This window comes from Puma concolor, chromosome D2 (assembly GCF_028749965.1).
Source record: "Puma concolor isolate L17-30 chromosome D2, mPumCon1.1.hap2, whole genome shotgun sequence".
In the NCBI taxonomy this organism is placed as follows: domain Eukaryota; kingdom Metazoa; phylum Chordata; class Mammalia; order Carnivora; family Felidae; genus Puma; species Puma concolor.
Window position 1 is genome coordinate 58,655,441 of NC_141677.1, and position 26,928 is coordinate 58,682,368.

Genomic DNA, 26,928 nt, shown 5'->3' on the forward strand with positions numbered 1-26,928 from the left:
TGCTTCCTTGTTAATGAGTACTGAACAGCTGCTGGGGGCCTTTCCTCTCTAGAGGCAGAGATGGAAACTCTCTTCTTAGGAACTAAGAGGAATAAATTGTTCTCTCCTCTTATAGTTTGGTCAAGTCATATAACTCTTTCACAGTTGAAATAAAACAGAACAATTATTAGGAATAACATTGTAATAATTACCCTGTACACCAAATTGTCCCCAGCTGTGCATCTTCCCACTCCAAATGAGAATGTGGTAGTTTCTATGCAGGAGGTGGAGCTGTGATCACCCTCATTATCCTGACATGTTTTTGTAACTAATCTTTCTCGTTTCCATCTCAACTCAATTCTCTAAACTTCTAGGAAAGCTACATAAAGTTATATGCAAATAAAACAGGAAAAAAAACCTACCTTTCCATCCTTGAAATATACTTATTCTTAACAATTATGGCTGATATTCCTTTTGGTGTAAATTGCGCCAAGAACTTTAAATTCATTATTTCATTTAACTCTGCAATAAACCTAAGAAATAGGCTCAGTAGATTGAGCGCCTGACTCTTGGTTTTGGCTCAGGTCATGATTCCAGGGTCATGGAATCAAGTCCCACATCGGGCTCTGCACAGAGCATGGAGCCTGCTTAAGATCCCCCCTCTCTCTCTCCCTCTGCCCTCTCCCCAACTTTCTCTCTCTCTCAAATAAATTCAAAAATAAAACAAAAACAAAAACAAAATAAAGAATAGGTAATTTAATTAGTCCCATTTTATAGAGGAGAAGATTGAGGTTTTATAGACCTTAAACAATCCCTCAAGATGACCTAATGAGTCACTAACCTGGGTGTCATCTAGTTCCAAAGTGCATGCTCTTCACCATCCTGCTATTTTTTCCCTAATCCTACTCACCACAGTAGAAAACAGACTGTTGTTTCAATGTCTTTATGGAGAAAGGAACCCATGAAGTAAAAAACATGCATACAGCTCACAAAAGTCATAATGGGACCCCAGTAATACGAACACAGAGAGGTTTTCATCTTTACCTATAGAGCCTTCATTACTATCTATGCTTGAAGTGTTAAGTGGAGTCCATAAATTAGCATTAGGCTTAGTAGAAGAATTTGACACAACTCAAGATAGAAATTCTGGACATAAAAAGGCAATTTTTCTGTTTCTGGTTTGTAGACCATTGAGCATATAGCATAGATATGTGGTCTGCTGTGATGGAGAAGGCCATTATTTGCTGCCTAATTCTCTTCTGCTTTTATCCTTGTTGCCCACATTAGAATGCTTTCCACAGCTCTTTGGGCTGCCATGGGAGCTAAAGGACCTGTATAGCTTTCTTTTCTAGCATAGATTCAGGTTAGAATATTCCACTAGCTACTCTGTAGATGTTAGGATAACTGCCATTTTCATTTATTCAACAAATTGGAGCACCTGCTATGCATTAGGCTTTTTGCCAGCACTACACACACATTGGTAAATACAACAGACATACTTCCCATCCTCATAATGGGAGTTTGTAATCTTTAACCAACAAATAAACATAAAATAAATATGTAGTTTTAAACTATGATAAATGCCATAAAGAAAACCAACAGAGTATGCTGATAGAGAATTACTTAGCTAAATTACACAAGAAAGGTCTTTGATAGATGAGGAGAAACCAGCCATACGGCAAGCAGAGAGAACACTCTAGAAAGAAGAGTACTTGTGAAAGCCCTCAAATAAAGAGAAGCTTAGCACATACAAAGCCAGTGAGGCTTGAGTGAAGTAAGAAAAAGGGAAAGATGGAGAAAATAAGAATGAAGAGCTAGGAAGCAGCCAGAATGTTCATTATAGAGCCTTGTCAGATGTGATAAGGAGATTAAATTTTATTCTAAGAGCAATGACAAGTCATTAAAGAGTCTTTAGCAAGAGACTTACATTATGTGAATTATATGTTTGTAAAAGATTTTCTGACAACTGAGTGGTGAATAGATTGGAGAGGAAAAGAATGGAAGCAAGTACACTGATAACTAGACTATTAAAGTGGTCCATGTTCTGAATTCTCCAAATAGTAATTCTTTTGTTATTGTCTGCTCTACTGCCATCCCTCACCTAAATCAGGGTTCACTTTCCCAGTCAGTGTAGTCCAAAGACGTTAGTGTACACGAGTCTCTCAAGATGGTCTCTTAAAATAAGACTCTGATCAAATAAGTTTAAGAAATTTTGTGTACTACTACTAGGAATTTAGCCAAGGGATACAGGAGTACTGATGCATAGGGGCACTTGTACCCCAATGTTTATAGCAGCAGTCTCAACAATAGCCAAATTATGGAAAGAGCCTAAATGTCCATCAACTGATGAATGGATAAAGAAATTGTGGTTTATATACACAATGGAGTACTACATGGCAATGAGAAAGAACGAAATATGGCCCTTTGTAGCAACGTGGATGGAACTGGAGAGTGTGATGCTAAGTGAAATAAGCCATACAGAGAAAGACAGATACCATATGGTTTCACTCTCATGTGGATCCTGAGAAACTTAACAGAAACCCATGGAGGAGGGGAAGGAAAAAAAAAAAAGAGGTTAGAGTGGAAGAGAGCCAAAGCATAAGAGACTCTTAAAAACTGAGAACAAACTGAGGGTTGATGGGGGGTGGGAGGGAGGAGAGGGTGGGTGATGGGTATTGAGGAGGGCACCTTTTGGGATGAGCACTGGGTGCTGTATGGAAACCAATTTGACAATAAACTTCATATATTGAAAAAAAATCATTAAAAAAAAACCTAGGGTATATGTCTTCTGGATAATTCATGGAATTTGTAGATTCAACTGTGGTTAGTGGAGATTTCTGAAATTTCTACATCCATTGACAATAAAAATTCTTCCTGAATCTAAAAAAAAAAAAAAAAGAAAGAAAAAAAAAAGCAATTTTGCGTGCTAAATCCCCTTCTTGGAGATTCAGGATGTAAACTAATGTATTAAAGGTGTTGGGAAGTGTATACACAAAAATATATTTGTGTATCCCAGTATTTCTCAAACTTACTTGGGCATGGAATGTTTTATTACCCCCTCCCCCAACATAATGTTAATATCCTACAAAAAGTGATATTCACCAGAACATATTTAAGGAAATGCTTCCTTAAATCCTTCTCACCAAGAGTTAACTCATTGTTCTTGGTTTACTGAGACCCCATTTCTCCACCTCCTTGTTTATTATTTTAGTGGCTTACACAATATTTTCTGACTCCCCAGATATTATCTGAGATATCAGCCCTTGTATGATTTATTTCTTCTCTCCACTTCCATCATCTATTTTCTGTCACTTGTTCCTTTACTTTTACATTATAAAAGTTATAAAATTTTCCTTCTTTTCTGTAACCACAATTTTCTTCTTTTTTTCTGTATCTGGATCTTCTATAAGACAGCTTGAGTATCCTGAAATGATCCTCTAAACAGTAATATTTTATCTCAAATTTTCTATCTCTGTCTAATGCTCCGCATACGGGAGATTTTCTTGATTTTATCCTCCACTTCTTTAAAAGAATTCTTTTTAAAAGCTTTTTGAAGATATGATTCAATAGAAATTTATTTAAGTGTACTCTTTAAGTATACAATTCAATAAGTTATATTTATAGAATTATACATAATCTAATTCTAGACTATTTAATTCCAAAAAGAAACTCCATACTTATGAGTAGTCACTCTCCATTTTCCCACAAGCTCCACCAGCCCTACCCAACCACTAATCTATTTTTATAACTATAGATTGCCTATTCTGGTCATTCCATACAAAGGAAATCATACAATGTAGGGCCTTTTGTGACTGGCGTCTTTCGGTTAGCAGTGTCTTCAAGGTTTATCCATGTTGTAACATATATTGGTATTTCATTTCTTTCTATTGTCCAATAATATTCCAGTGTAGAGATATGCCACTTTTCATTTATGCATTCATCAGTTATGGGTATTTTGTTTTTTTATGCCTTTTGGCTATTATGAATAATGCCACTATGAATATTTGTATACATGTTTTTATGAACACACATTTTGTTTCTCTTGGGTATATACCTAGGAGTGGAATTGCTGAATCATAATGGTAACTCTGTGCTTAAACTTTTGAGTAATTGCCAGACTGTTTTCTGAAGCAGTTACACCATATTACATTCCTACCAGCAGTGTATGAGGGTTCCAGTTTCTCCACATCTCCAATTTGTATTCTTTTTCTTTTCTCCAATATTTATTCTTGTATGTCTTTTTAATTTTGGCCATCCCAGGGGATATGAAGTGTTATCTCATTGTGATTTTGATTTGTATTTTCCTAAATGACTAATGATATTAAGCATCCACTCATGTGCTTACTGGCCATCTGTATATCTTCGTTGGAGAAATGTCTGTCCAAGTCCCTTTTGCTCATCTTTAAAATAGGCTATTTGCCTTTTTATTGCTAATTTGTAAGAGTACTTTATATAAATCTTGGATACAGGTCACTTATCGGTTACGTGAGTTGCAAATATTTTCTCCCATTCTGTGTGTTTACATTTTTGATAGTGTCATTTGATGCACAAAACTTAATTTTGATGAGGTCCAATTAATCGATGTTTTCTTTTATCACTTATCTTTTTAGTGTTGTACCCAAGAAATCACTGTCTAACCTTTATTGGACTTAATTTCAGCAATTATGTTTAGTTTCAAAAGATATCTTTTTGTTCTGATGGTACTTTTTTCACAGAAATGTGTTTTTACTCTTTAAGTACAATAGCTTCCTATATCTTTATGAGGATACTAATTAGAGGTTTTTATTTTTTAAATTCTGGTCTTGAATTATGATTCTTCCTGGGTTTGTTTGTTTGCTTGTTTATTGGGTTTTCTCCTTCATGCTACTGGTTTCGCTTGTAAATTTCTTTAATGTTTATGTAGTTTTGGGAGACATAGAGGGAGACAGCAGAAACGGGAGGGGCAGAGGAGAGAGAGGGTGACACAGAATCTGAAGCAGGTTCCAGGTTCTGGGCTGTCAGCACAGAGCCCGACACAGGGTTCGAACTCACAAGCTGTGAGATCATGACCTGAGCCAAAGTTGGACACTTAACTGAATGAGCCACCCAGACGCCCCTCTACTGGTTTTGTTCTCATGTCTTGTGGTCTTTGGCTCTCTATTCATATTTAAAACATGGGGACTAAGTAAATTCTTCTGGTAGCATGAACAGATTTTTCTCAGCTGTTGAATATTTGGGCTTTTTAGGTAAGTCTCTCCTTTCACTGGGATCTCTATTTTATGGGCAGAACTTGTTCACCAACACATTTCACTTTAGAGGGGGAGTACAGTAGGGCATAGACAGCTTTTGGGCTAGGGTGTCCCATAGTGCTTTATCTTAGTGTTTTACTATGCAGGAATAACTCTATCTTAGCAATACTAGCTCATCCCTAGGTTATCCTTTCAATTTCTTTGGTGAAGGGATTTGCTTGGAGATGATAGATTGAGTTGTCTTTGCTCTATATTGGCAGGTTAGGGGACTTAAAATAATGGAAGGGAGAGATGAACTGTAAGTGTAGTTCCACTGCAGACAGAATTTAATATAAACCCCTTGGCTTGGTCCCCTTTTCTCACTCCAAACCCTCCTGACTCTCAGCCTTCTGCTAGATGGATTGGCTATCTTTTCCCAGAGCCCATGTTGTCTGGGTTGCCACTTCCTCATTCTGCTTAATCTGTCAACAGGCTTCCATCTGTTTACTGTCTTATAGAAATCTATCAAAAATCTCTCATCAGCTTCTGATCCCTTTTTTGTGTGTTTGTTATTATGAACTTCTTTTTTAAATCAATTTTTAATAGGAGTTGGGATGGTGGTTCCAGAAGGAAATGCAGCTTGTCCTCAGATCACTATCCTGAACGTGAAGCACACCCAATAATTTTTTTTTTTTACACCCAATAATTTTAAAGCCATCTTTTATTTCTCTAGAGATAGTATTTCCTGAATATGAATGTGTGTTCCTCTTGGTTAACTTCCTTTTGAAAGGCTCCCTTTTCTGCATGTGATGGCCCTTGAAAGAGATGTTAACTTCCAAAAGGATGAATTCATCCTTTATTAATTCTCTCATCCCTACCTTGCTGAGATACCCATCAATAAATCATGTCTACCTTAACTTCTCTCCATCTCTTCGGCCATTACCTTAACCCAATCTACCATGGTCTTGTAGTGAAACAGTCTTCATGCTGAGCTCTTCTGATCCCTTACTTTTGTACCTTGAAATCTATTTGGCACAAAGAATACAGTAGATGTCACTGCTCTTACAAAAACTCTGTAATGGGGCACCTGGATGGCTCAGTTGGTTAAGCATCTGACTTTGGAAAAGGTTATGATCTTGTGGCTTGTGGGCTCATGCCCCATGTCAGGCTCTGTGCTGACAGCTCGGACCCTGGAGCCTGCTTTGGATTCTGTGTCTCCCTCTCTTTCTACCCCTCCCCCGCTCATGGTCTGTCTCCCTCTGTCTCTCAAAAATAAATAAAAACGTCAAAAAATTTTTTAAAAACCTCTGTAATGATTTTTCATTGCTCATATAATAAAATATACAACTTCTTTTCCATGGTATACACAGCCCAGTAATGATCTGGTCCTGGCCTATCTACCATTCTTTTTCTCACTATACTGTCCATCTTTCTATTCCTCAAATGTCTTATCCTTATTTCTGATTCAGGTCATTGACAAACATGACCTAGAACCTCTATTTAGAACTTTCTTCCCTCTACCCTGAACATTTGGCTCCCATTCATTCTTTTGTTCTTGGTTTAAATAAATTATTCTTCAGATAAGTCTTTTCTGATCACCTTGTCTAAATAGACCCTCAACCCCAGTCATCTTGATCATTTCCTTCACAGAATTACACATATTTTGTAATAATTTATTTTCTTATTTACTGTGGCTCTCTTGCTAAGCTCCAAGAAGGTAAGAAACACTTTGACTTTTTTCTTCAATATATACTCAGCACTTAAGCAAGGATCAAATACAAAGTAGGTGTTCAATATATGTTGAGGAGGGAATTTAGTAATCATCTCACTAGGATTTAAAAGCCTCAAAAAGAGCCTCAATAAACACTATTTCACTGAATATCTGCTTTTCTTCACACTGCCACATTAACCAAAAATAGATTAGGTCCTTACTCTGTAGCAGTTACAGCAACAAACTCCAACTTTGTTAAAACTTTGTAAGTTAAAAGAGCTGGGAAATTAAAACATTAGAAAGCCTAGATGAAAATTAAATAGTAACTTTATCCTAAATGAATAAGGGAATAAACAGCAAAGGCTATCAACAAGAAAGTAGACAAGAACAATTATAATAAAAATAAACTTCTGAAAAAACAAAAACATGTTTCAAAGTAACAAGAAAAGCAATAGATTCAGATAAAATTATCATTATATAGATGTTGCATACAAGTTTACTAAAGAGAAACAGGAAACTGATATAACCCTAAAGAACAATTCTTACACTTTAGATACAAATCACTGACTAAAAAAAGGCCAGTTCACCAATGAGGAAATGGAAATAATAAAACAAGCATTTTATGAACTATTTCTCATATTCCAGGCAATATGTTAGTCCATGAAGAAACATGAGACTTCATGTTTCTATCGCTGTCCTAGTGAAGTTATATCCTGAGAAGATATTCCTGTTTAGTCCTGTAACTACCTAAGAAAAAAAGCTTAAAACTGGTTATGTAAAGCTAAAACTAATGATTATGATTTATATAAATCACCATAATTTATTTAAATTACTATACAATGATTTACAATGCTTCACAATCACATTTATGCATACTGCTTTTAGATCAATGAATTTAGAACCAGCTGTTGAATAAGTCAACATTCATTCAATAAGCATTTATAAGACACCTACTGTATTCATAGGTTCTGAGGCTAAATGAGTAAAATATAGACCATGTCCTGATCCTAGTTCACAGTCTATTAGGGAAGGCAGATATATAAATAAATAATTTATCATCAATTTGATAGGTGCTAGAGAAAAAAAATTAAAAATGCTATTATAAAGACAGAGGCAGTGGTAAGAAATTCTGCCTGAGGATGTCAGAGAAGACCTATTGGAAAGAAGAAAAATGAGAGTAGAGAGTGATATTCCAAAGAAAATTACACAAACTAAAAAGGGGCATAGGTATACTTTGATGTAGTTAAGGGCAGATTGTGCACAGGGGGTATAGCTGATTCCTAGCTGCAAAGTGAGGCAGGCACTAGACCCTACAGGCCAGGGGTGCATGTGAAAGTGTTTGGATTTCAAGCAAGAGTGATTTGACCACATGCTGTATTAAAGAAGAGAAAACTACTCAGAACAAATATATGGAGAAATAATTAGAGTCTGAGACTACATATAGAAAAACCATTTAAGAGAAAGAATGATAAGGTTTAAAATAAAAATGAGAAGAAGCTGGGATGTGAGTGATACTAAGAAGTCAGAAATAACAGAACTTAATAACTAACTAATGGAGTATGTGAACAAAAGAGAGGAATGAATGTAAAATGGCCTTCTGGTCTGCACCTCGGGCAAATGGTTATGGTGTCATTAACCAAACGTGGGATAGCAGGAAAGGAGACAACCTAAGGATTTGGAAAATGTTCAGTTCTTTTCACAGTTAACAGAATTCTAATTTAAACAGCCATGTGGCACAGTCTTGCATTAATTAAAATAGAGTAAATTAATAAAAATGACTATAGTCATTGCTGTGGGGTATTGGGGGAAAAGATATACTAATACACTGCTGCCCTACAACCTGGTGAAGTCATTCTGAAAAGAAATTTGGCAACAAATATGAAAGCCATAAAAATTATCATATACTTTGACCCAGAAACACAACTTTTTGGAATATAGCCCAAGGATATAATTCAAAAGAAATAAAAAACCTATTTGTATAAAGATGTTTATAGCTGTGCTATATATTACAGACAAAAACTGGAAACAACCCAAATGCCCAGCAGTGAGGGAATGTTTAAGCAGACTTTGGTACATTAATGCAATGGAATATTTCATTGCTATTAAGAATGACAAATATGAAAACTATGTAGAAATAATAAAAGGGCAACATAAAGCAATGAATAAAAAATGCAGAACTCAAAATGATGCATATAGAATGATCATAGCTATGTAAAACTATATTGGTATAACCAGGAGGATTGGAAAAGAGCTGGTAATTTAGAATGCTGACATTTTTGTTATTGTTGGTTGAGTTGCTGGGAATGTTTATGTGTTTCAAGTTATAATTCACTGTATTTTTATTACATACACATTAATAAAGATAAATTTCCATTTTTTCTGGCATATAAAATTTTAAAAAGTTCTTATCAGTACCTTTCCTTTTCCCTAATGACTTTCTCTATTCTCTGGAGTCCTATTAGTTTTTGGATGTATGGGGAAGTGGACTCCATATTCCATGACCTCCTAACTCAGTTAAATCCCAGCCTTTATAGTCATTCATAGCACCATGTTCCTCTCCTTGTTATTGTCTTAATTTTAAGATCAGCTAATTAATCTCCATGTCTCCCTTACCATACTGTATACTCCATGAAGGCAGAGAAAGTATCTGTTTTTGTTTATGATTACATTCCTAGTTCTGAACATAACACCCAGAACATAGCAGTTACTCAAGGAACATTTGCAGGATGAGTGAATTGACCCTGTAGGCCATGTTAGTGAAAAGGCATTTCAGTACCATGAAATACATTGATTAAATCATTACGGAAAAAGGACAATCCAAAAGAATAACTACATGGATTAAAATGATAGTCACACACCTTGCTTTATTATATATTATGAACTATGAATAAAGTTCTATACATGTGATTCTTATTCCTCAATTGTAATACATAAAATGAAATCAACCTATTTCCATCACAACCCCCTCCCACACACACACAGAGTAATTTTAAAGTTCAGTGAAAGTATGCAAAAGGAAACCAAGAGCTGAATTTGTGGGTAGGAGCCAAAATCATGAAATTGTTGTGTAAGAAAAAGGGGAAGTTGCTCTTGAGAGACAAGGGGAGAAAAGAGAAGGATGGGGAAAGGAGAGCTGAAGTAAGGACTTAGGGATTCTTTGTAAAAAGGGAAGTGCCTAAAATTAAATTTCAGGTTATTAATGTTGTTACACTGTAAATCTGTATGCTTTCCCAAACCTTCAATAATGTCTGCTATGTTAATTACCTTAGATCAAGACTAGGGCACCACAAAAGGAGGAGAGAGAGTTCTAAGAGCCATTAAGTCACAAGGGCTATCCTGGAGGTTAGCCAAAGGTTTCTCTCCTCAGATAATTTCTCTTTGTATTCATGTGGCATTTATCTAACCTCATTTAGAATGTGCACTTCACTGGAAAATGTCTCACTCATCTTTGAATTCTCAGGAATAACCATATTCATCCCAGAGTATGACAGGATGGCACATAACAGGTGGGTCTTGGTGCATACTCTGTGTTCCGGGGGAACTTCTGACTCTCCCCACTTCATAGTTGCCACCCTTCCTGCTTAAGTCACATCTCCACTTTGGGTCTTGGATTCAACATACAGCCTTCCTCTTCTTCAGCCTTCCTCATAACATTCCCTCAGACATTCCCTTTGACCCTATATAACTGGACATAACCTGCATGGGTTCAATTGGGCCTGGCCCACCAGCAAGACTGGGCATAGTGCCTCATCCATAACCAATGCTTAAAATGATTATTAGATTCAGTCAAAGTAATCACATGGTAGCAATTCTCTAGAATACCTACTAATGAGTCTATCAGTTAAGTAGTGCTTGAATCTACAAGTAGTAATAGTGATTCTCAAATTTTTAATCCAGCTCCAACGGCCAGGGTTATGTTAAGGTTTACTTTCTATAAGAGGTCACAAGAATACAGTAATAGTATTTTGACTTTTTAAAAATATAAAATGCTATCAAATGCTTTAATATTAAATGTGTTTTTTAAAACAATGTAATCCCTTCCAACCTGCCCAAGAGATTGTGATACCCTTCCCCAGTCCCACCACCTCCTGCTGACTGTGGAAGGCCTGGAGAGATGAGAAGTTCTTCTGTTGTTTGATGGAGAATCATTAATTTAGAGTTGGGGAAGTCACTATGGAAAAAGTCTCTCCATCTTTCTTAAGACTACAAGTAACCAGGAAAAATACAAATACATTAATCCATTACACTTATGAATAGTGTCATACGAACTGCTAAAAAATATGACCTACCCATCTAGGAGGGCAATGACGTTCTTCCTGGGTCGCCCAATATTAGGGCCATACAAGCTGGCTCTGGAGTAAATCCGGATGGGCTGCAACAGGCTCTTCAGCTGGATGTAATCCTTTCCCAACTGGCTGCCATTTACTGCCCGGCCATGCATGGTTCGATAGTTATTTGGCTCTAGATTAAAAGCAGACATGCAAGTCAGAGTTGAGAAGGGTAAGGCTCTGCCAACCTTTTCCTGTCCACATATCTCTCTGCTTTTTTCTTAACAATGTGAATAAAATAGCCAAAAAGAGGGTGTGAACTAGTTTAACTCGAGGAACCATCATAACAAAAAGTCAAGTGCTATTTTACCATTCTCCTCATTTTCAAATAGTCTTTCAAAAGATCTCCTACTCCACAAAAGGGAGACCATACTGATTTTGGGTGATACTTTATAATGAATTATAATGAATAATACTGGGTTGAATATTGTCTCCCAAAGTTCATGTCCACCTGTAACTTCAGAACGTGACCTTATTTGGAAATAGGGTCTTTGAAGATGCAGTTAAGATGAGGCCATATGGGATCAGGGTGTACCCTAAATCAAGTGACTGGTGTCTTTATAAAAGAAAGGAGAGGGAGGTTCAGGTACACAGACATACTGGGAAGAGGGCCATGTGTCGACAGAGGCAAAGACTGGAGGGATGATGTTATGCCAAAGATCGCTGGTAGCTACCAGAAGCTAAGAGCAAGGCATAGAGTAGATTCTCCCATAGAGCCTCCAGAAGGAATCAGCCCTGGCAATGCTCTGATTTTGGGCTTCTGGTTCCTTGAACTGTGAGAGACTAAATTTCTGCTGTTTTACACCACTGAGTTTGTGGTAATTTGTCATGACAGGCTTAGGAAACTGATATAAATGGTAAGAAAGCAAGGCTTTATAAAGATGGTCATTGTACCAAAAAGAAAAATCTTGGGGTGTCCGGGGAGCTCAGTCAGTTAAGCATCCGACTTCGGCTCAGGTCATGATCTCACAGTTCATGCATTTAAGCCCCACGTCAGGCTCTGTGCTGACAGCTCAGAGCCTGGAGTCTGCTTCAGATTCTGTGTCTCCTTCTCTCTCTGCCCCTCCCTTGCTTGCACTCTGTCTCTCTCTGTCTCTCAAAAATAAACAAATGGTTAACAAAAAAAAAAAGAAAGCAAAAGAAAAATCTTAATTTTCAATAATAACAAAGTGGCTGGGTTAAACAATTTAGAGTACAACATCCTCCCTCAGTTTCTATTAACTTGGTGTTCTAAAAGGGCAAGGAAAATCCTAAAAACCAGCAGCTCCACTGCTGGAAAGAGCTAACTTGATTTGGAATGAAGCACATGCCCCAGGTAAGGCCAACACCTTGGTTACCTACAAGTTTTGATACTGGTAGGGTCAAGAAATTGACCAGCAGACTTGCTAGAAATTTAACAGGGAAATTTTGGGAATAGGACAGTCACAGTGGGCCTTGATAAGCCCACACATACCCTTTGTAGTCTGGAAAGCTGTGTGTGCTCAGTAGACTGGAGAGGGCACTAACTATCCATGTACTGACAGATGAATGTGAAACCTAGCACATTCATAAAGGAGACATAACAAAGCATGTCAAAAAGGAAAAGTCAGTGAGAATTGTAAACTGTTTAAATTTGGAATGTGTTCCCCAAATCACACACAGATCCACTGGCAAAGGTTAGAAGTCTTACTGGCTTAAGGTAAGCACAACCTCTAATCAATCATTGTCTCACCATTAAGCTATGATGACTCAGGGGCAATTTTTAGGAAGCTGGCCTAGACAATGATTAAAAAATAGAAAAACAAGATATATCAGCAGCTATAAAATGCAAAAGAGACAGATGCTACACTATTAGTCCAGGTAAGTTACTAAACAAACAAATAAAAAAGAAACAACAGAAACAACCTCTGAGATGGAGGATTTGGAATCTAGAGTTGTTCCAACGTATTATTTAAAATGTATAGTTTTCAACAACAACAATATTACATCATGGAAAGAGATAGGACAGAGGGATCCATAAAGAAGAAAAAAAAGGTAGTCAATGGAAACTGTCTCCTAAGGGAGAAGGACTTCAAAACTACTATCATAAATATGTTCATAGAACTAACAGGAACAATACAAAATTAAAGGAAAGTATGATTGTATCGACTAATCAAATATAAATGAAGAGAGATATTATAAAAATGATCAAATGAAAATCTGGGACCTGAAATAACTCTTCACATACAGAGGAACACAATGAAATTATCAGCTGAATTTTTACCAGAAATAATGGAGGTCAGAAGACTGTAGAATGACATATTCAAAATGCTGAAAGAAAAAAAAATTGGCCAAGAATTCTATATGTAGCAATCTATCCTTCAGAACTGAAAGCAAAATTTACATCTTAAAGATTTTTTTTTAAGTTTATTTATTTTGAAGTGCAGAGCCTGATGGGGTGCTCAAACTCACAAACCACAAGATCATGACCCGAGCAAAAATCAAGAGTCAGATGCCTAACTGACTAAGCCATCGGGTGTCCCAAAATTTAGACCTTAACCAGAAAAACAAAGAACAGAACTTGTGAGAAAATCTGCCTTACAAGAAATAAGAAAGGAAGTCTTTTAGGTTGAAAGGAAATGATACCAGATGGTGACTCAAAACCACACAAAGAAATATAGAACACTAGTAATGGCAATTACATAGAAAATATAAAAGATAGTTGAAAATATCCATTACTCTCCTTTTTTTAAGTTTATTTAATTTTGACAGAGAGAGAGAGAGAGTCCATGGGGCTCAAATCCATGGACTGTGAGATCATGACCTGAGCCAAAGTCAGACACTTAACCAACTGAGCCATCCAGGCACCCCTCCATTACTCTTTTTTAATGAATTTGAATAATAGTTGCATAAAAACAAAAATTATAAAACTGTGTTGTTGGGCTTATGACATATGAAAATGTAATGTTTATAATAATAATGGCTACAAAACAGAGAGAAATGGAGTTCTATTGGAGTAAATTTTCTATAGTTAAGTGGAATTAAGTTAGAATTACTCTAAAATAGATTGTAATGAATTCAGATATATTACAATAAGAAATTACTAGGAAAATAAGTAAAACAAAATAAAAACAAAGAAATTAAAGTGGTACATTATACAATATCTCTTCTGCATAAAAAGGCAGTACAGGATGGTACAAAAACAGACACTCAGATCAATGGAACAGAATAGAGAACCCAGAAATGGACCCACAAACATATGGCCAACTAATCTTTGACAAAGCAGGAAGGAATAATCAGTGGAATGGAAAAAAGACAGTCTCTTCAGCAAATGGTGCTGGGAAAACTGAACAGTGACAAGCAGAAAAATGAATCTGGATCACTTTCTTACACCATACACAAAAATAAACTCAAAATGGATGAAAGACCTAAATGTAAGAAGGAAACCATCAAAATCCTCGAGGAGAAAGCAGGCAAAAACCTCTTTGACCCTGGCTGCAGCAACTTTTTATTCAACACATCTCCTGAGGCAAGGGAAACAAAAGCAAAAATGAACTACTTGGGACCTCATCAAAATTAAAAGCTTCTGCACAGTGAAGGAAACAATCAGGAAAACTAAAAGGCAGCCGACGGAATGGGAAAAGATATTTGCAAATGACATATCAGATAAAGGGTCAGTATCCAAAATCTATAAAGAACTTATCAAACTCAACACCTAAAAAACAAATAATCCAGTGGAAAAAATGGGCAAAAGACATGAATAGACACTTCTCCAAAGAAGACATCCAGATGGCCAACTGACACATGAAAAAATGCTCAACGTCACTCATCATCAGGGAAATACAAATCAAAACCACAATGAGATACCACCTCACACCTGTCAGAATGGCTAACATTAACAACTCAGGCAACAACAGATGTTGGCGAGGATGCGGAGAAAGAGGATCTCTTCTGCACTGCTGGTGGGAATGCAAACTGGTGCAGCCATTCTGGAAAACAGTATGGAGGTTCCTCAAAAAGTTAAAAGTAGAACTACCCTATGACCCATCAGTTGCACTACTAGGTATTTATTCAAGGGATACAGGTATGCTTTTTTGAAGGGAAACATGCACCCCAATGTTGATAGCAACACTATCAACAATAGCCACAGTACGGAAAGAGCCCAAATGTCCATCAATGGATGAATGGATAAAGAATATGTGGCATATATATACAATGGAGTATCACTCGCCAATCAAAAAGAATGAAATCTTGCCATTTGCAACTATGTGGATGGAACTAGAGGGTATTATGCTGAGCAAAATTAGTCAGAGAAAGACAAACATCATATGACTTCACTCATATGAGGACTTTAAGATACAAAACAGATGAAAATAAGGGAAGGAAGGGAAGCAAAAACAGGGAGGGCAACAAAACAGACTCTTAAATATGGAGAACAAACAGAGGACTACTGGAGGGGTTGTGGGAGGGGGGTATGCTAAATGGTTAAGGGCATTAAGGAATCTTACTCGTGAAATCATTGTTGCACTATATGCTAAATTGGATGCAAATTAAAAATAATAAATTAAATAAAATGGTAAAAAATAAAGGCAGTACAGGATAAACAGAGGAACAAAAAATGAAATAAATGGAAAACAGCAAGATGGCAGATATAAATTCAACAATATTAACAATTACATTAAATGTAAATGGATTGAACACTCCAATTAAAAGCAGAAATTGTCAGGATGAATAAGAAAACTAAGATCCAACTAAACAGACATACTTTAAAGTAAAAGATACAAATAGGTTGAAAGTAAAAGGATGAAAAAAGATATACCATGCAAACAGTAACCATAAGAGAGCTGGAATGACAATACTAATATCAGACAAAATAGACTTTAAGACAACAGTGTTACTAGACATAATGTGGGGCATTTTATAATGATAAAAGTGTTAATTTGTCAGGAAGATATAACAATTATAAACATATACATACCAAAAACAGAACACCAAAATACATGAAACAAAATTAAATAGAAAAATGGAAAATCCAACAATAATAGGAGACTTCAATATGGTATTCTTAGTTATCAGTAGAACAACTAGGCAGAAAATTAGCATTGATATAGGAAACTTAAATAACACTATCAGCCAACTTGACCTTATTGATATCCTTAGAACACTCCACTCAACAGTAGTATACCCATTCTTTTTTTAGTGTATATAGAACATCCTTCATGATAGACCATATGGTAAGCCATCAAACAAGTCTCATATATTTAAAAGGATTAAGTCGTATAATGTATGTGCTCTTCTCACAACAGAATTAAACTAGAATTCAACAACAGAAAGAAATTTGAGACATCTATAAATATTTGGAAGTTAAATAATCCATGAGTCAAAGAAGAAAGTGGAATTAGAAAATATTTTTAATGAAATGAAAACAAAAATATAGTATGTAAAAGCACATGGGATGACACCAAATGCATAATCCATGAAAGAAATAATTGATTAATTAGACTTGATTAAAATTAAAAGTATTTGCTCTGCAAAAGACAATTTTATGAGAATGAGAAGACAAGCCACAGATTGGGAGAAAATACTTCCAAAAGACACATCTGATAAAGGACTGTTATCTAAAATATACAAAGAACTCTTAAAAATTAGCAAAAAAGAAACAAATGACCCAATTTAAAAATGGGACATAGACTTCAACAGACACCTCACCAAAGGAGATATACAAATGGCAAATAAAAAATGTGAAAAGATAAAAACAATATGAAAAGATGCTCCACATATGTCATCAGGGAAATGCAAATTAAAACAACAATTAAATACAACTCTATACTATTAGAATGACCAAAAATTGTTAACACTGACAGCACCAAAAACTATGTAGAATGTGAAGCAACAGGAATGCTCAGTCATTGCTGGCAGAAATGACAATTGATATGGTCATTTTGGAAGAGTTTGGTGGTTTCTTATAAAACAAAACATACTCTTACTATATGATGCAGCAATTGTGCTCCCTGTTATTTGCCCAAAAGAGATGAAAATTTATGTTTTTACTTTTGGCTATGCATGGATTTATGGCAGCTGTATTCATGCTGTATTCATGCCACAACTTGGAGGCACTGAAGATTTTCTTCCATAGGTGAATGGATACATAAAATGTGGTACTTCTACACAATGGAATATTATTTAGTACTAAACAGAAATGAGGTAGCAAGCCATGGAAGAACCTTAAATGCATAACATTAAGTGAAATAAGCCAACCTGAAAAGGCTACATAGTGTATAATTCCAACTATATGACATTCTAGGAGAAACAAAATTAGGGAGAGAGTAAAAAGATCAGTGGTTGACAAAGGTTGAGGACAGGAGGAAGGGATATATAGATGGACCACAGAGGATTTTTAGGGCAGTAAAAATATTTTGTATGACACAATAGTGCTGGATATGTCATTGAACATTTGCCCAAATCCATAGTATGTTCATACTAAGGTAAACCATAATGTAAACTATAGACTCAGGATGATTATGATGTATCACTGTAGGTTCACCAATTGTAAAAAGTGAACCACTCTGGTGGGGGATGTTGATAGTGGGGTAGGCTATGCATATGTGGAAGCAGGGAATATAAGGGAAATCTCTACTTTCTTTTCGATTTTGCTGTGAACCTAAAGCTGCTCTAAAAAAAGGTGTTTAAAAAAAAATAGAGAGCCACAATGAGATATTAGGGATGCACAGACAGAGAGAAGGCCATATGAGAACACAGAAGTTGCCCATCTGCAAACAAAGAAGAGAAGCCTCAAAAGAAACCAGGTCTGCTGATACCTAGATTCTGGACTTTGGGCTTCCAGAACAGTAAGAAAATAAATTCTTGTTGTTTAGGAGATAAAAAGACTCCTATATTAGAAAAAAAGAAATATCTCAAATTAGTAATCTAAGCTTCTATCTTAAGAAAGCAGGAAAAGAAGAGACAACTAAACCCAAAACAAGAAGAAGGACTGAAATAATAAAAATTAGAGTGGAAATCAATGACATAAAAAAATAGAGAAAATCAATAAAAGCAAAGGTTGGTTTTTTGAAAAGATCAACAAAACTGACATACCTTTAGTTGGACTGATCAAGAAAAAAGAGAGAAGTCACAGAGTATCAAAATTAGGAATGAAAGAAGGGACACCACTAAGGACCTCACAGTAATTAAAAGGATAAGGGACTACTATGAACAACTTTATGCCATTAAATGACTTAGATAAAATAAAAAACTTCTGATAAAGATGCAAATTACTAAAACCAATTCAAAAAGAAATAGAAAATATGAATAGGCCTATAACAACAAAAGACACTGGATTAGTCATTATAAATATTTCCACAAAGAAAGCTCAGATGGATTAATTGGTAAATTCTATCAAATATTTGAAGAAAAAATAATACCAATCCTTCACAAACTCTTCCAGAATATGGAGGAAGAGGGAACACTTCTCAGCTCATTTTATGAGGCCATTATTCTCCTGATACCAAAATCAAACAAAGACATCACAAGAAAAGAAAATTACAGATGAATATCCCTCATAAATATAGACCAAGAAATCCCCAACAAAAGAGTTACAAAGTGAACCCAGCAATATATAAGAAGTATTATAATACCGTGGATAAATAGGATATACATCAGGAATGCAAGATTGATTTAATATCAAAAACCCAACTAAAGAAGGGGTGCCTGGGTAGCTCAGTCAGTTAAGCGTCTAACCAGCTCAGGTCATGATCTAGCAGTTTGTGGGTTCAAGCCCCGTATCAGGCTCTGTGCTGACAGCTCAAATCCTGGAGCCTGCTTTGGATTCTGTGTCTCCCTCTCTCCCTGCCTCTATCCCACTAGTGTGCACTCTCTCTCCCTCTCTCTCTCCCTCAAAAAAAAAAAAAAAAAAAAAAATATATATATATATATATGTATATATTTAAAAAAACTTAAAAAACCCAACTAATGTAAAATATCATATTAATAGAAGACCAAAAACACATTATCATCTCAATAGGTGCAAAAAAAAGAGGCATTTGACAAAATCCAACACTCATTCCTGATAAATATTATCAACAACTATGAGTAGAAAGGGAATTCTGCAATCTTTTTTTTTAAAAAAAATTTTTTTTTTTCAACGTTTATTTATTTTTGGGATAGAGAGAGACAGAGCATGAACGGGGGAGGGGCAGAGAGAGAGGGAGACACAGAATCGGAAACAGGCTCCAGGCTCCGAGCCATCAGCCCAGAGCCTGACGCGGGGCTGGAACTCACGGAGCGCGAGATCGTGACCTGGCTGAAGTCGGACGCTTAACCGACTGCGCCACCCAGGCGCCCCATGCAATCTTATAAATAGTATGATGAAATACTGAAAGCTTAATGGCAAAACATCATGCTTAATGCTGAAATATTTAACGTTTTACCCCTAAGACTGTGAACAAGCAGGAATGTGTACTCTTGCCACTTACATTCAACATTTGTATTAGAGGTTCTAGCCAGTGCAGTCAGCTAAGGAAAGAAATAAAAAGCATCGCAATTGTATAGAAAGAAGTAAAACTGTCTGTATTCTGAGACAACATATGCTGCACGTAGAAAATCCTAAATGACTCACACATGTGGGGGAAAAAATACAAGACCTAAGAAATAAATTCAGCAAAGCTGGAGGATAAAAGATCAATATATAAAATCAATCATATTTCTAAATACTAGCCATGTACAATACATAAATGAAATTAAGAAAATAATTCCATTCACAATTGCATGGGAAAAAAATAAAATACCTAAGATTAAATTTAACAAAAAGAGTGCAAAACTTGAACACTAAGAGCTACAAAACATTACTGAAATTAAAAATTGAATAAATGGGGAGATAATTTATGTTCATGGACAGGAACACTCAGTATTGTTAAGATGGCAATTCTCCCCCAAATGATCTATAGATTCAATGTTATCTCTATTAAAATTCCAGCAGCCTTTATTGAGAAAATTAGAAAACTGATCCTAAAATTCGTGTGGAAATGCAAACACCTAGGATGGCCAAAACAATTTTTAAAAAAGAACAAAGTTGGATGATTTATACTTCCCAATTTCAAAACTCATTACAATGCTATTGTAATCAAGACAATGTAGTCCTGGTATAGGGACAGACATACTTATCAGTGGAACAGAATTAGGAGTCCAGAAATAAATCCATTTTTGGTTGATTTTTGGCAACAGTGTTATGAGAATTCAATAGGGAAAGGATAATCTTTTAAATAATGCTGGACAACTTGATAATTCACATGCAAAAATATGAATTTAGACTCTAACTTCATGCTATACTCAAAAATTAATTTGTTATTTTAACTTGTAGCTCAAATGTAAGAGCAAAAACTATAAAACTTTTAGAAGAAAACAAACAAAAAAACACTTTGTGATTTTGGGTTAAGCAAAGAAGTGATACCAAAAGTATGACCCATAAAATTAAAAATTGATAAATTGAACTTTATCAAAATTCAAAACTTCTACACTTTAAAGGATGCCATAAAGAAAATGCAAAGATAAGCTATAGACTGGGGAAAATATTTGCAAATCATATATTTGACAAAGAACTCATATCCAGAATATATTTAAAACTTTTACAACTCGGGGCGCCTGGGTGGCGCAGTCGGTTAAGCGTCCGACTTCAGCCAGGTCACGATCTCGCGGTCCAGGAGTTCGAGCCCCGCGTCAGGCTCTGGGCTGGTGGCTCAGAGCCTGGAGCCTGTTTCCGATTCTGTGTCTCCCTCTCTCTCTGCCCCTCCTCCGTTCATGCTCTGTCTCTCTCTGTCCCCCAAAAAATAAATAAACGTTGAAAAAAAAATTTTTTTTAACTTTTACAACTCAATAATAAGGTAACTCAGTTAAAAGGGCAAAAGATTTGCGTAGACATTTCACCAAAGAAGATGTAAGAATAGCTGATAAGCACATGAAAAGCCATTCAATATCATTTGTCATTAGGGAAGTGCTAATTATGGCCATATTAAGATACTACTTCAAACTCACTAGAAAGGTTATAATCAGAGACAGACATTAACAAGTGTTTCCAAAGATGTAGAAAACCTAGAAGCCTTATACATTGTTAGAGAAGAAAAATAATTTGGCAGTTGTTAAAAAACAAAAATAAACAAATTTACCATATGATTAGTAACTCTATTCCCCTCCCAGGTATCTTCCTAAGATAAATAAAAACATATATCCACACAAAGGCTTGTATGTGAATGTTTATAGCAGCATTATTTATCAAAGCCCCAAAGTAGAAACAATCCAGATGTCCATCATCTGGTAAATGGAAAAGCAAAATGTGATATATAGTCACACACTGGAATACTATTCAGCAATAAAAAGGAATGAACTACTTTTACATGCTACAGCATGGATAAATTTGAAAAACATGCTATGTGCAAGAAGTCAGATGCAAAAGACTATTATATGATCCAGTTATATGAAATGTCCATAAATGACAAATCTATAGATGAGAAACAGATTAGAGTTTTCTGAGACTGGGCATGGTTACAGGAATTGATGGCAAATGGGCATGAGGGATCTTTTTGGAGTGATGGAAATGTTCTAAAATTGGTTTCAGAGATGGTTGTAGGAGTATATACACTTGTTAATTGAATTGCAAATTGAAGAGGAAGGAAGGGGGAGAAGGAGAGTGAGAGTGGGGGAAGGAGAAAGGGTAGGAGGAGACAGGAGGGACTGAACAGAGGGGTGCATTAATTAATTGTTATAAAAACAATAGGGTCAAGTTGAGCATTTCAGTTTGAATTGCTATAGGACAAAAATATTGTGTGAGAGAAGATAATGATGAACTGTTTTCAAATCCTTTTTATTATCTATCTCCTCTACTAGAATGTAGGCAGGGATATTTATCTGGTATTTACTATTATATCTCTCAAAACTAGTATAGTGTAGTATAATATGCCTTTGGCACATACTAGGCAGTCAATAACTATTTGTTGAAGGAAAGTTGAAGGAAGTGAAGAAAGCCAAGAAGTTTTAATACCACTAAAGAAAAATAACCAGAGGGTAGTAGAAAGTACCTCCCTTTCTGTTAGAAGTCCCAAGTTCCTGACATAGATTTAGTACTTCCTGCTGTCTTTAGCAATTCTCTTTACCTTTTTCAACATATTTCCTCACCTGCAAGATATGTCCTTTATTAGGCACTTCATTTAGGACTTTAGGGTCCAAATAGAAGAGTATTTGGATATGCTATGTAAACTAAATACTATCAACTATAAGATGACAATATTGTTGATAATTACAAATGTAAACTCTCTAAGGAAGTAACTCTAAGGCTTTTGTCACTAACCAGTGGCAGAAAATATGCATCATATGCCCTTTAAAATAAAAAAGACTAACAGTATTTTTCCCTTGTTTTTGGTAACAGCAGTGTTGAGATATAATTTATACCTATACAATCATCACATTAATGTATATAACTCAATGGTTTTAAGTATGTTTACACAGCTGTGTAATCATCACAATAAATTTTAGAACATTTTTATCAATCACTCCCCTAGCCCTTGGCAAACACTAATCTACTTTCTGTTTCTTTACATTTACCTATTTTGGGCATTTTATATAAATATATGACTGGGTTTTTTCATTTAGCATAATCTTTTCAAGGTTCATCTATGTTGTAGTGGGTGTCAGTACTTCATTCCTTTTTAATGGCTAGATAATATTCCATCATATGGCTATACCAGATTTTATTTACCCATTCATCAGTTGATAGACATTTGGGTTGTTTCCACTTTTTGGCTATTATGAATAATGCTACTATAAATACTTGTGTATAAGTTTTTCTGTGGGCTTATGTTTTCATTTCTCTTAAATATATACTCAGGAGTAGAACTGCTAGGTCATATAGCAACACCACGTTTAACTTTTTGAGGAATTGCCAGACTGTTTTCCAAAGTAGCTATACCATTTTACATCCCCACTAGCAGTATATGAGGGTTCCAATTTCTCCACATTCTTGCCAATAGTTGTTACTATAATCTTTTTTTTTTAATTATTATTATTGGCATCCTAGTGGGTGTGAAGTACTCTATCATTGTGGTTTTGATTTGGTTTTCCCTGATGGCTAATGTGGTTGAGTATCTTTTCATGTGTTTTTCAGACTTTTATATTTTTTCTTTGGAGAGATGTCTATTCAAATCCTTTGGCCAATAGTATTCTTTTACCAGATTCTTGTGTTGTCCTTAAAATGAAGTGAAACATCCGAAGTGTTTTCTGGGCCAGTATGCTAGAGATGGTCTAACTGAGGCTATGTCCTGGGCCAACTTATTTTTTATCTTGTCAATTCAGAGGAAATGACATCTTTACTTACCATTACCCAGTTCCCAAGATATGTTGTACTTTTTGCTGGCACTGTACTTCAACAGACTCAGGGCACTAGAACTGTTCCAGGAGTTATTTGGATTACGACGCAGTGCATTTAGAGCAAATATCAGGTGGAGTCCAGAGCAATCAGCAAAGTTATAAAGTTTGTCTAGAGACCTGGCTGGGAAGAAGCAGAATAAGGCTTGTAACTTTAAAATCAACATTCCAACAAAAGGAAATTATTAGCTACTACAAAAAGGCTTTCTATGAGCTTCCTGCTAAGTAATTCCTGCTAGGAATTATGCAGAGAGGCTTCAGAAGGATTATATTACCTTTTGGTTCAGAGTACATTTTGAAGTGATTTAGAAAGCAGCACACACAATTCTAGACACAGGTTGCAAATTAGCAACCAAGTCTAGTCCACAGTATGTTATTGTTAACAACAACAACAAAAAATAGAATTGCTAACATTTAAAAATGGGATGGTATTACAAAGTAGCTAGATTTCTAGCTTCTCTTGAAAAATCAGAGGATCTGACACTGCTGGGTCTGTATTCCTTTATGAAATGATAGGAATAGTGTTGGGAGGCAAGGCCAGGAAAGATGACTGGCTGGTAAGTCTGGGAAAATTGCTCAGCCTAGCAGCACTTCAAAAAAATCCACTCAATTCCACATTTCTAATATTTCTGAGAATGGAAACACCATTAGGGTAAATATATTCATTGTTGGTTTGATCCCTGATACCATCAGTTCTACTCACATGTCCCATACCCACCCCATTCCTTCATATCTATTGCCACTATTTTGGTTCTCGCTCTCAGTTTCACTTGTATGAATTATCACAACAATATCTGTATTTGCCTATCTACTTCCAGATTCATCCTTCTTCCAATTTCTTTCATCAGTTTCACTCACCCTTCAAACCTTAGTGGATTTTTTTAGGGGCTCCTGGGTAGCGCAGTCAGTTAAACACCCAACTCTTGATTTTGTCCGGGTCATGATCTCATGGTTCATGGGATCAAGCCCTGCACTGAGCTCTGTGCTGACAGTGTGGAGTCTGCTTGGGATCCTCTCTCTCTCTGCCCTTCCCATGCTCTCTATCTCAAAATAAATAAACTTAAAAAAAACAAAAACAAAAACCTTAGTTGATTTTTAAGACTTTCTTCTTCTTTACTTCAAGGACTCTATGACTCAACCATAATTTTCTCCCTGCTTCAAGCCTCTCTACTGTTATCAATGAATTCTTTGTTGGTGTCAGCCAGTTCTGTTTATCACAGAATCCCCTGCTGCATTAGGATTTGCTCTAATTATTCTCATTTAGCATACCTTTTTTCCTCTTCCTAACATACCCAGATCTTACTTGTCCTTTTAGACCGTGTTTTGCAAGGTATGGATGATATGACTTTAAGTGATAAACAGATTGAAAAAAAATTAGGTTAATAATTATGTACAAGGATTCGCCTTACTCTATCTAGTATTCACTATCCCAGTCCCTAGAGCAGAGTTTCTCAAATGGGGTTCTGTGGAACACTAGAGGGTTCTACAAAAGATGATGCAGAGTGACCAAAGTGCCCCATTAGCAATTGTTATAAGACCTTAAGTCTTGTAAAGCAGAACCATGATCATTTGGTTGAGTCCATTATCAGTTTTTGAAGTGGGGAAGGGGGAGCGGGTTGTCATTTTTATTTTCTTACATATATGGGAAAGTAGTTTTTAAGAAGCACCAAGAACAAGGACAGAAACTGTCTCATTTTAGTTAAAAATAAAATCCATGGGAATTTATCTCACATTTAACCCAGAGTCTAGTAGTTTGCAACAACAAAAAGCATAGGTTCACATTAAAGAAATAATTATTTCTTTAATAGACTTAATTTAATAAACAATTATTTCTTAATAATAAACTAAATTATTTCTTTTTAGCTCCAAAACAGCAATTAAAATTAAAATGCATTTATAAGCCTATTAAAGTGATCATGAGGGGCGCCTGGGTGGCTTAGTCAGTTAAGCGTCCAACTTCAGCTCAGGTCATGGTCTCCCACTTTGTGAGTTCAAACCCCATATCAGGCTCTATGCTGACAGCTTAGAGCCTGGAGCCTGCTTCAGATTCTGTGTCTCCCTCTCTGTTCTTCCCCTGCTTATGCTCTGTCTCTCTCAAAAATAAACATTTAAAAAAAATTTTAAGTGATCATGAAACCAACAGATGTGTTTACTAATTTTACAATTATCTTATGTGACCGTAACTATGCCACTCATTAAGAAAATGGCTTCTTTCAAAGTCTTATATAAAATTGTGTCTTAGGCTATAATGTTATTCATATTGCTTTGACATATAGTTTTATTAACTTTACTATTCAACATTGCTAATTTATTTTCATATTAAGAACATTAATTAAATTCATAAACTTTATTTAAGTAAGCCTAACAAGTCTACCTTTAGTAAAATGTTATCCCATTTTGGCTTAATCCAGTTATTTAACAAAAACATATTACGTTTGCCTTATAAATTTGCAAATTCATGACAAGGAAAGAAAGGGATAGGATAATTTCAGGAAAGAAAGTTAACTATTTGTTTTTCCTTTTTCTCTTCAAGAAAGGTTTTCTAAAAAGTAATTTTTAGTACAAATCTATCCTTATACTTACCATGTACCACATACCATATTGAATAGCATACTCAATAGTAAGATAGAAATTTGTGGTAAGACTTCCAGCCCTACTTGTCTAAGGTAAAAAAAAAAAATCAAGTAGAAATTTTAAAAAAGAAAAACTGAAGTATCTTCTATCTATACCACTGACCTACATTGGAGTTGGTATCCTTTTTGGGGAAGGGAAACCTACAAAAGAATAGGCTAAGAAGTTGGCTAAACAGATTCTCAGGAAAATACCACTATCTATTTAAATGAGCATTGGCAATTATTATTGGATAATAATTTCTACAACTAAATAATCTCACTGACATACAATGAGATTTAGATATTTTTATCCAAAGGAACCCTAAAACTTGAGAATTTATTCAAGTGTTCCTCTGGTATAAAAAGTTTGAGAAAGCACTTCTAGAATTAAAGAATGCATAGAAAAACAAGTCATCTGAACACCAAAATATTCACTGTTGAACTGATAATTGACTTAAACATTCTTCCCACTTGGCAAAATCCTATCTAATCAAATCAGTGTTTTTAATTTCTCCAATATAATGCAAAGCCATTATAAATCTAGTGGAGAACCAAGTTACAAGTCTGAGAGAAGAGGCAGGATTTCATGAAATCAATGAAAATAATGTCTGATTACTGGTCAAATCACATGCAAATCCATCAACAAATAAGGATTCAGAAGAATTAGGTCAGTGAACTGAACAAGAGAAAATTCACAAGGATAACACAACAGACTGCTCAAAAAT

The 26,928-nt window shown here is 35.5% G+C and overlaps 1 protein-coding gene across 2 annotated transcripts in view; it reads right to left on the reverse strand.

Annotated features, from left to right (window-relative positions):
* Nucleotides 1-26,928, reverse strand: part of HPSE2 (heparanase 2 (inactive)) — a 663,646-nt gene that overhangs the window by 224,606 nt on the left and 412,112 nt on the right. For both annotated transcript variants that reach the window (XM_025917871.2, XM_086680598.1), the window contains exons 4-5: nt 23,542-23,715; nt 11,187-11,358 (exon numbers count right to left, since the gene is read on the reverse strand). In XM_025917871.2, the coding sequence (XP_025773656.1) occupies nt 11,187-11,358; nt 23,542-23,715 (346 nt within the window). The remainder of the gene's footprint in view (nt 1-11,186; nt 11,359-23,541; nt 23,716-26,928) is intronic.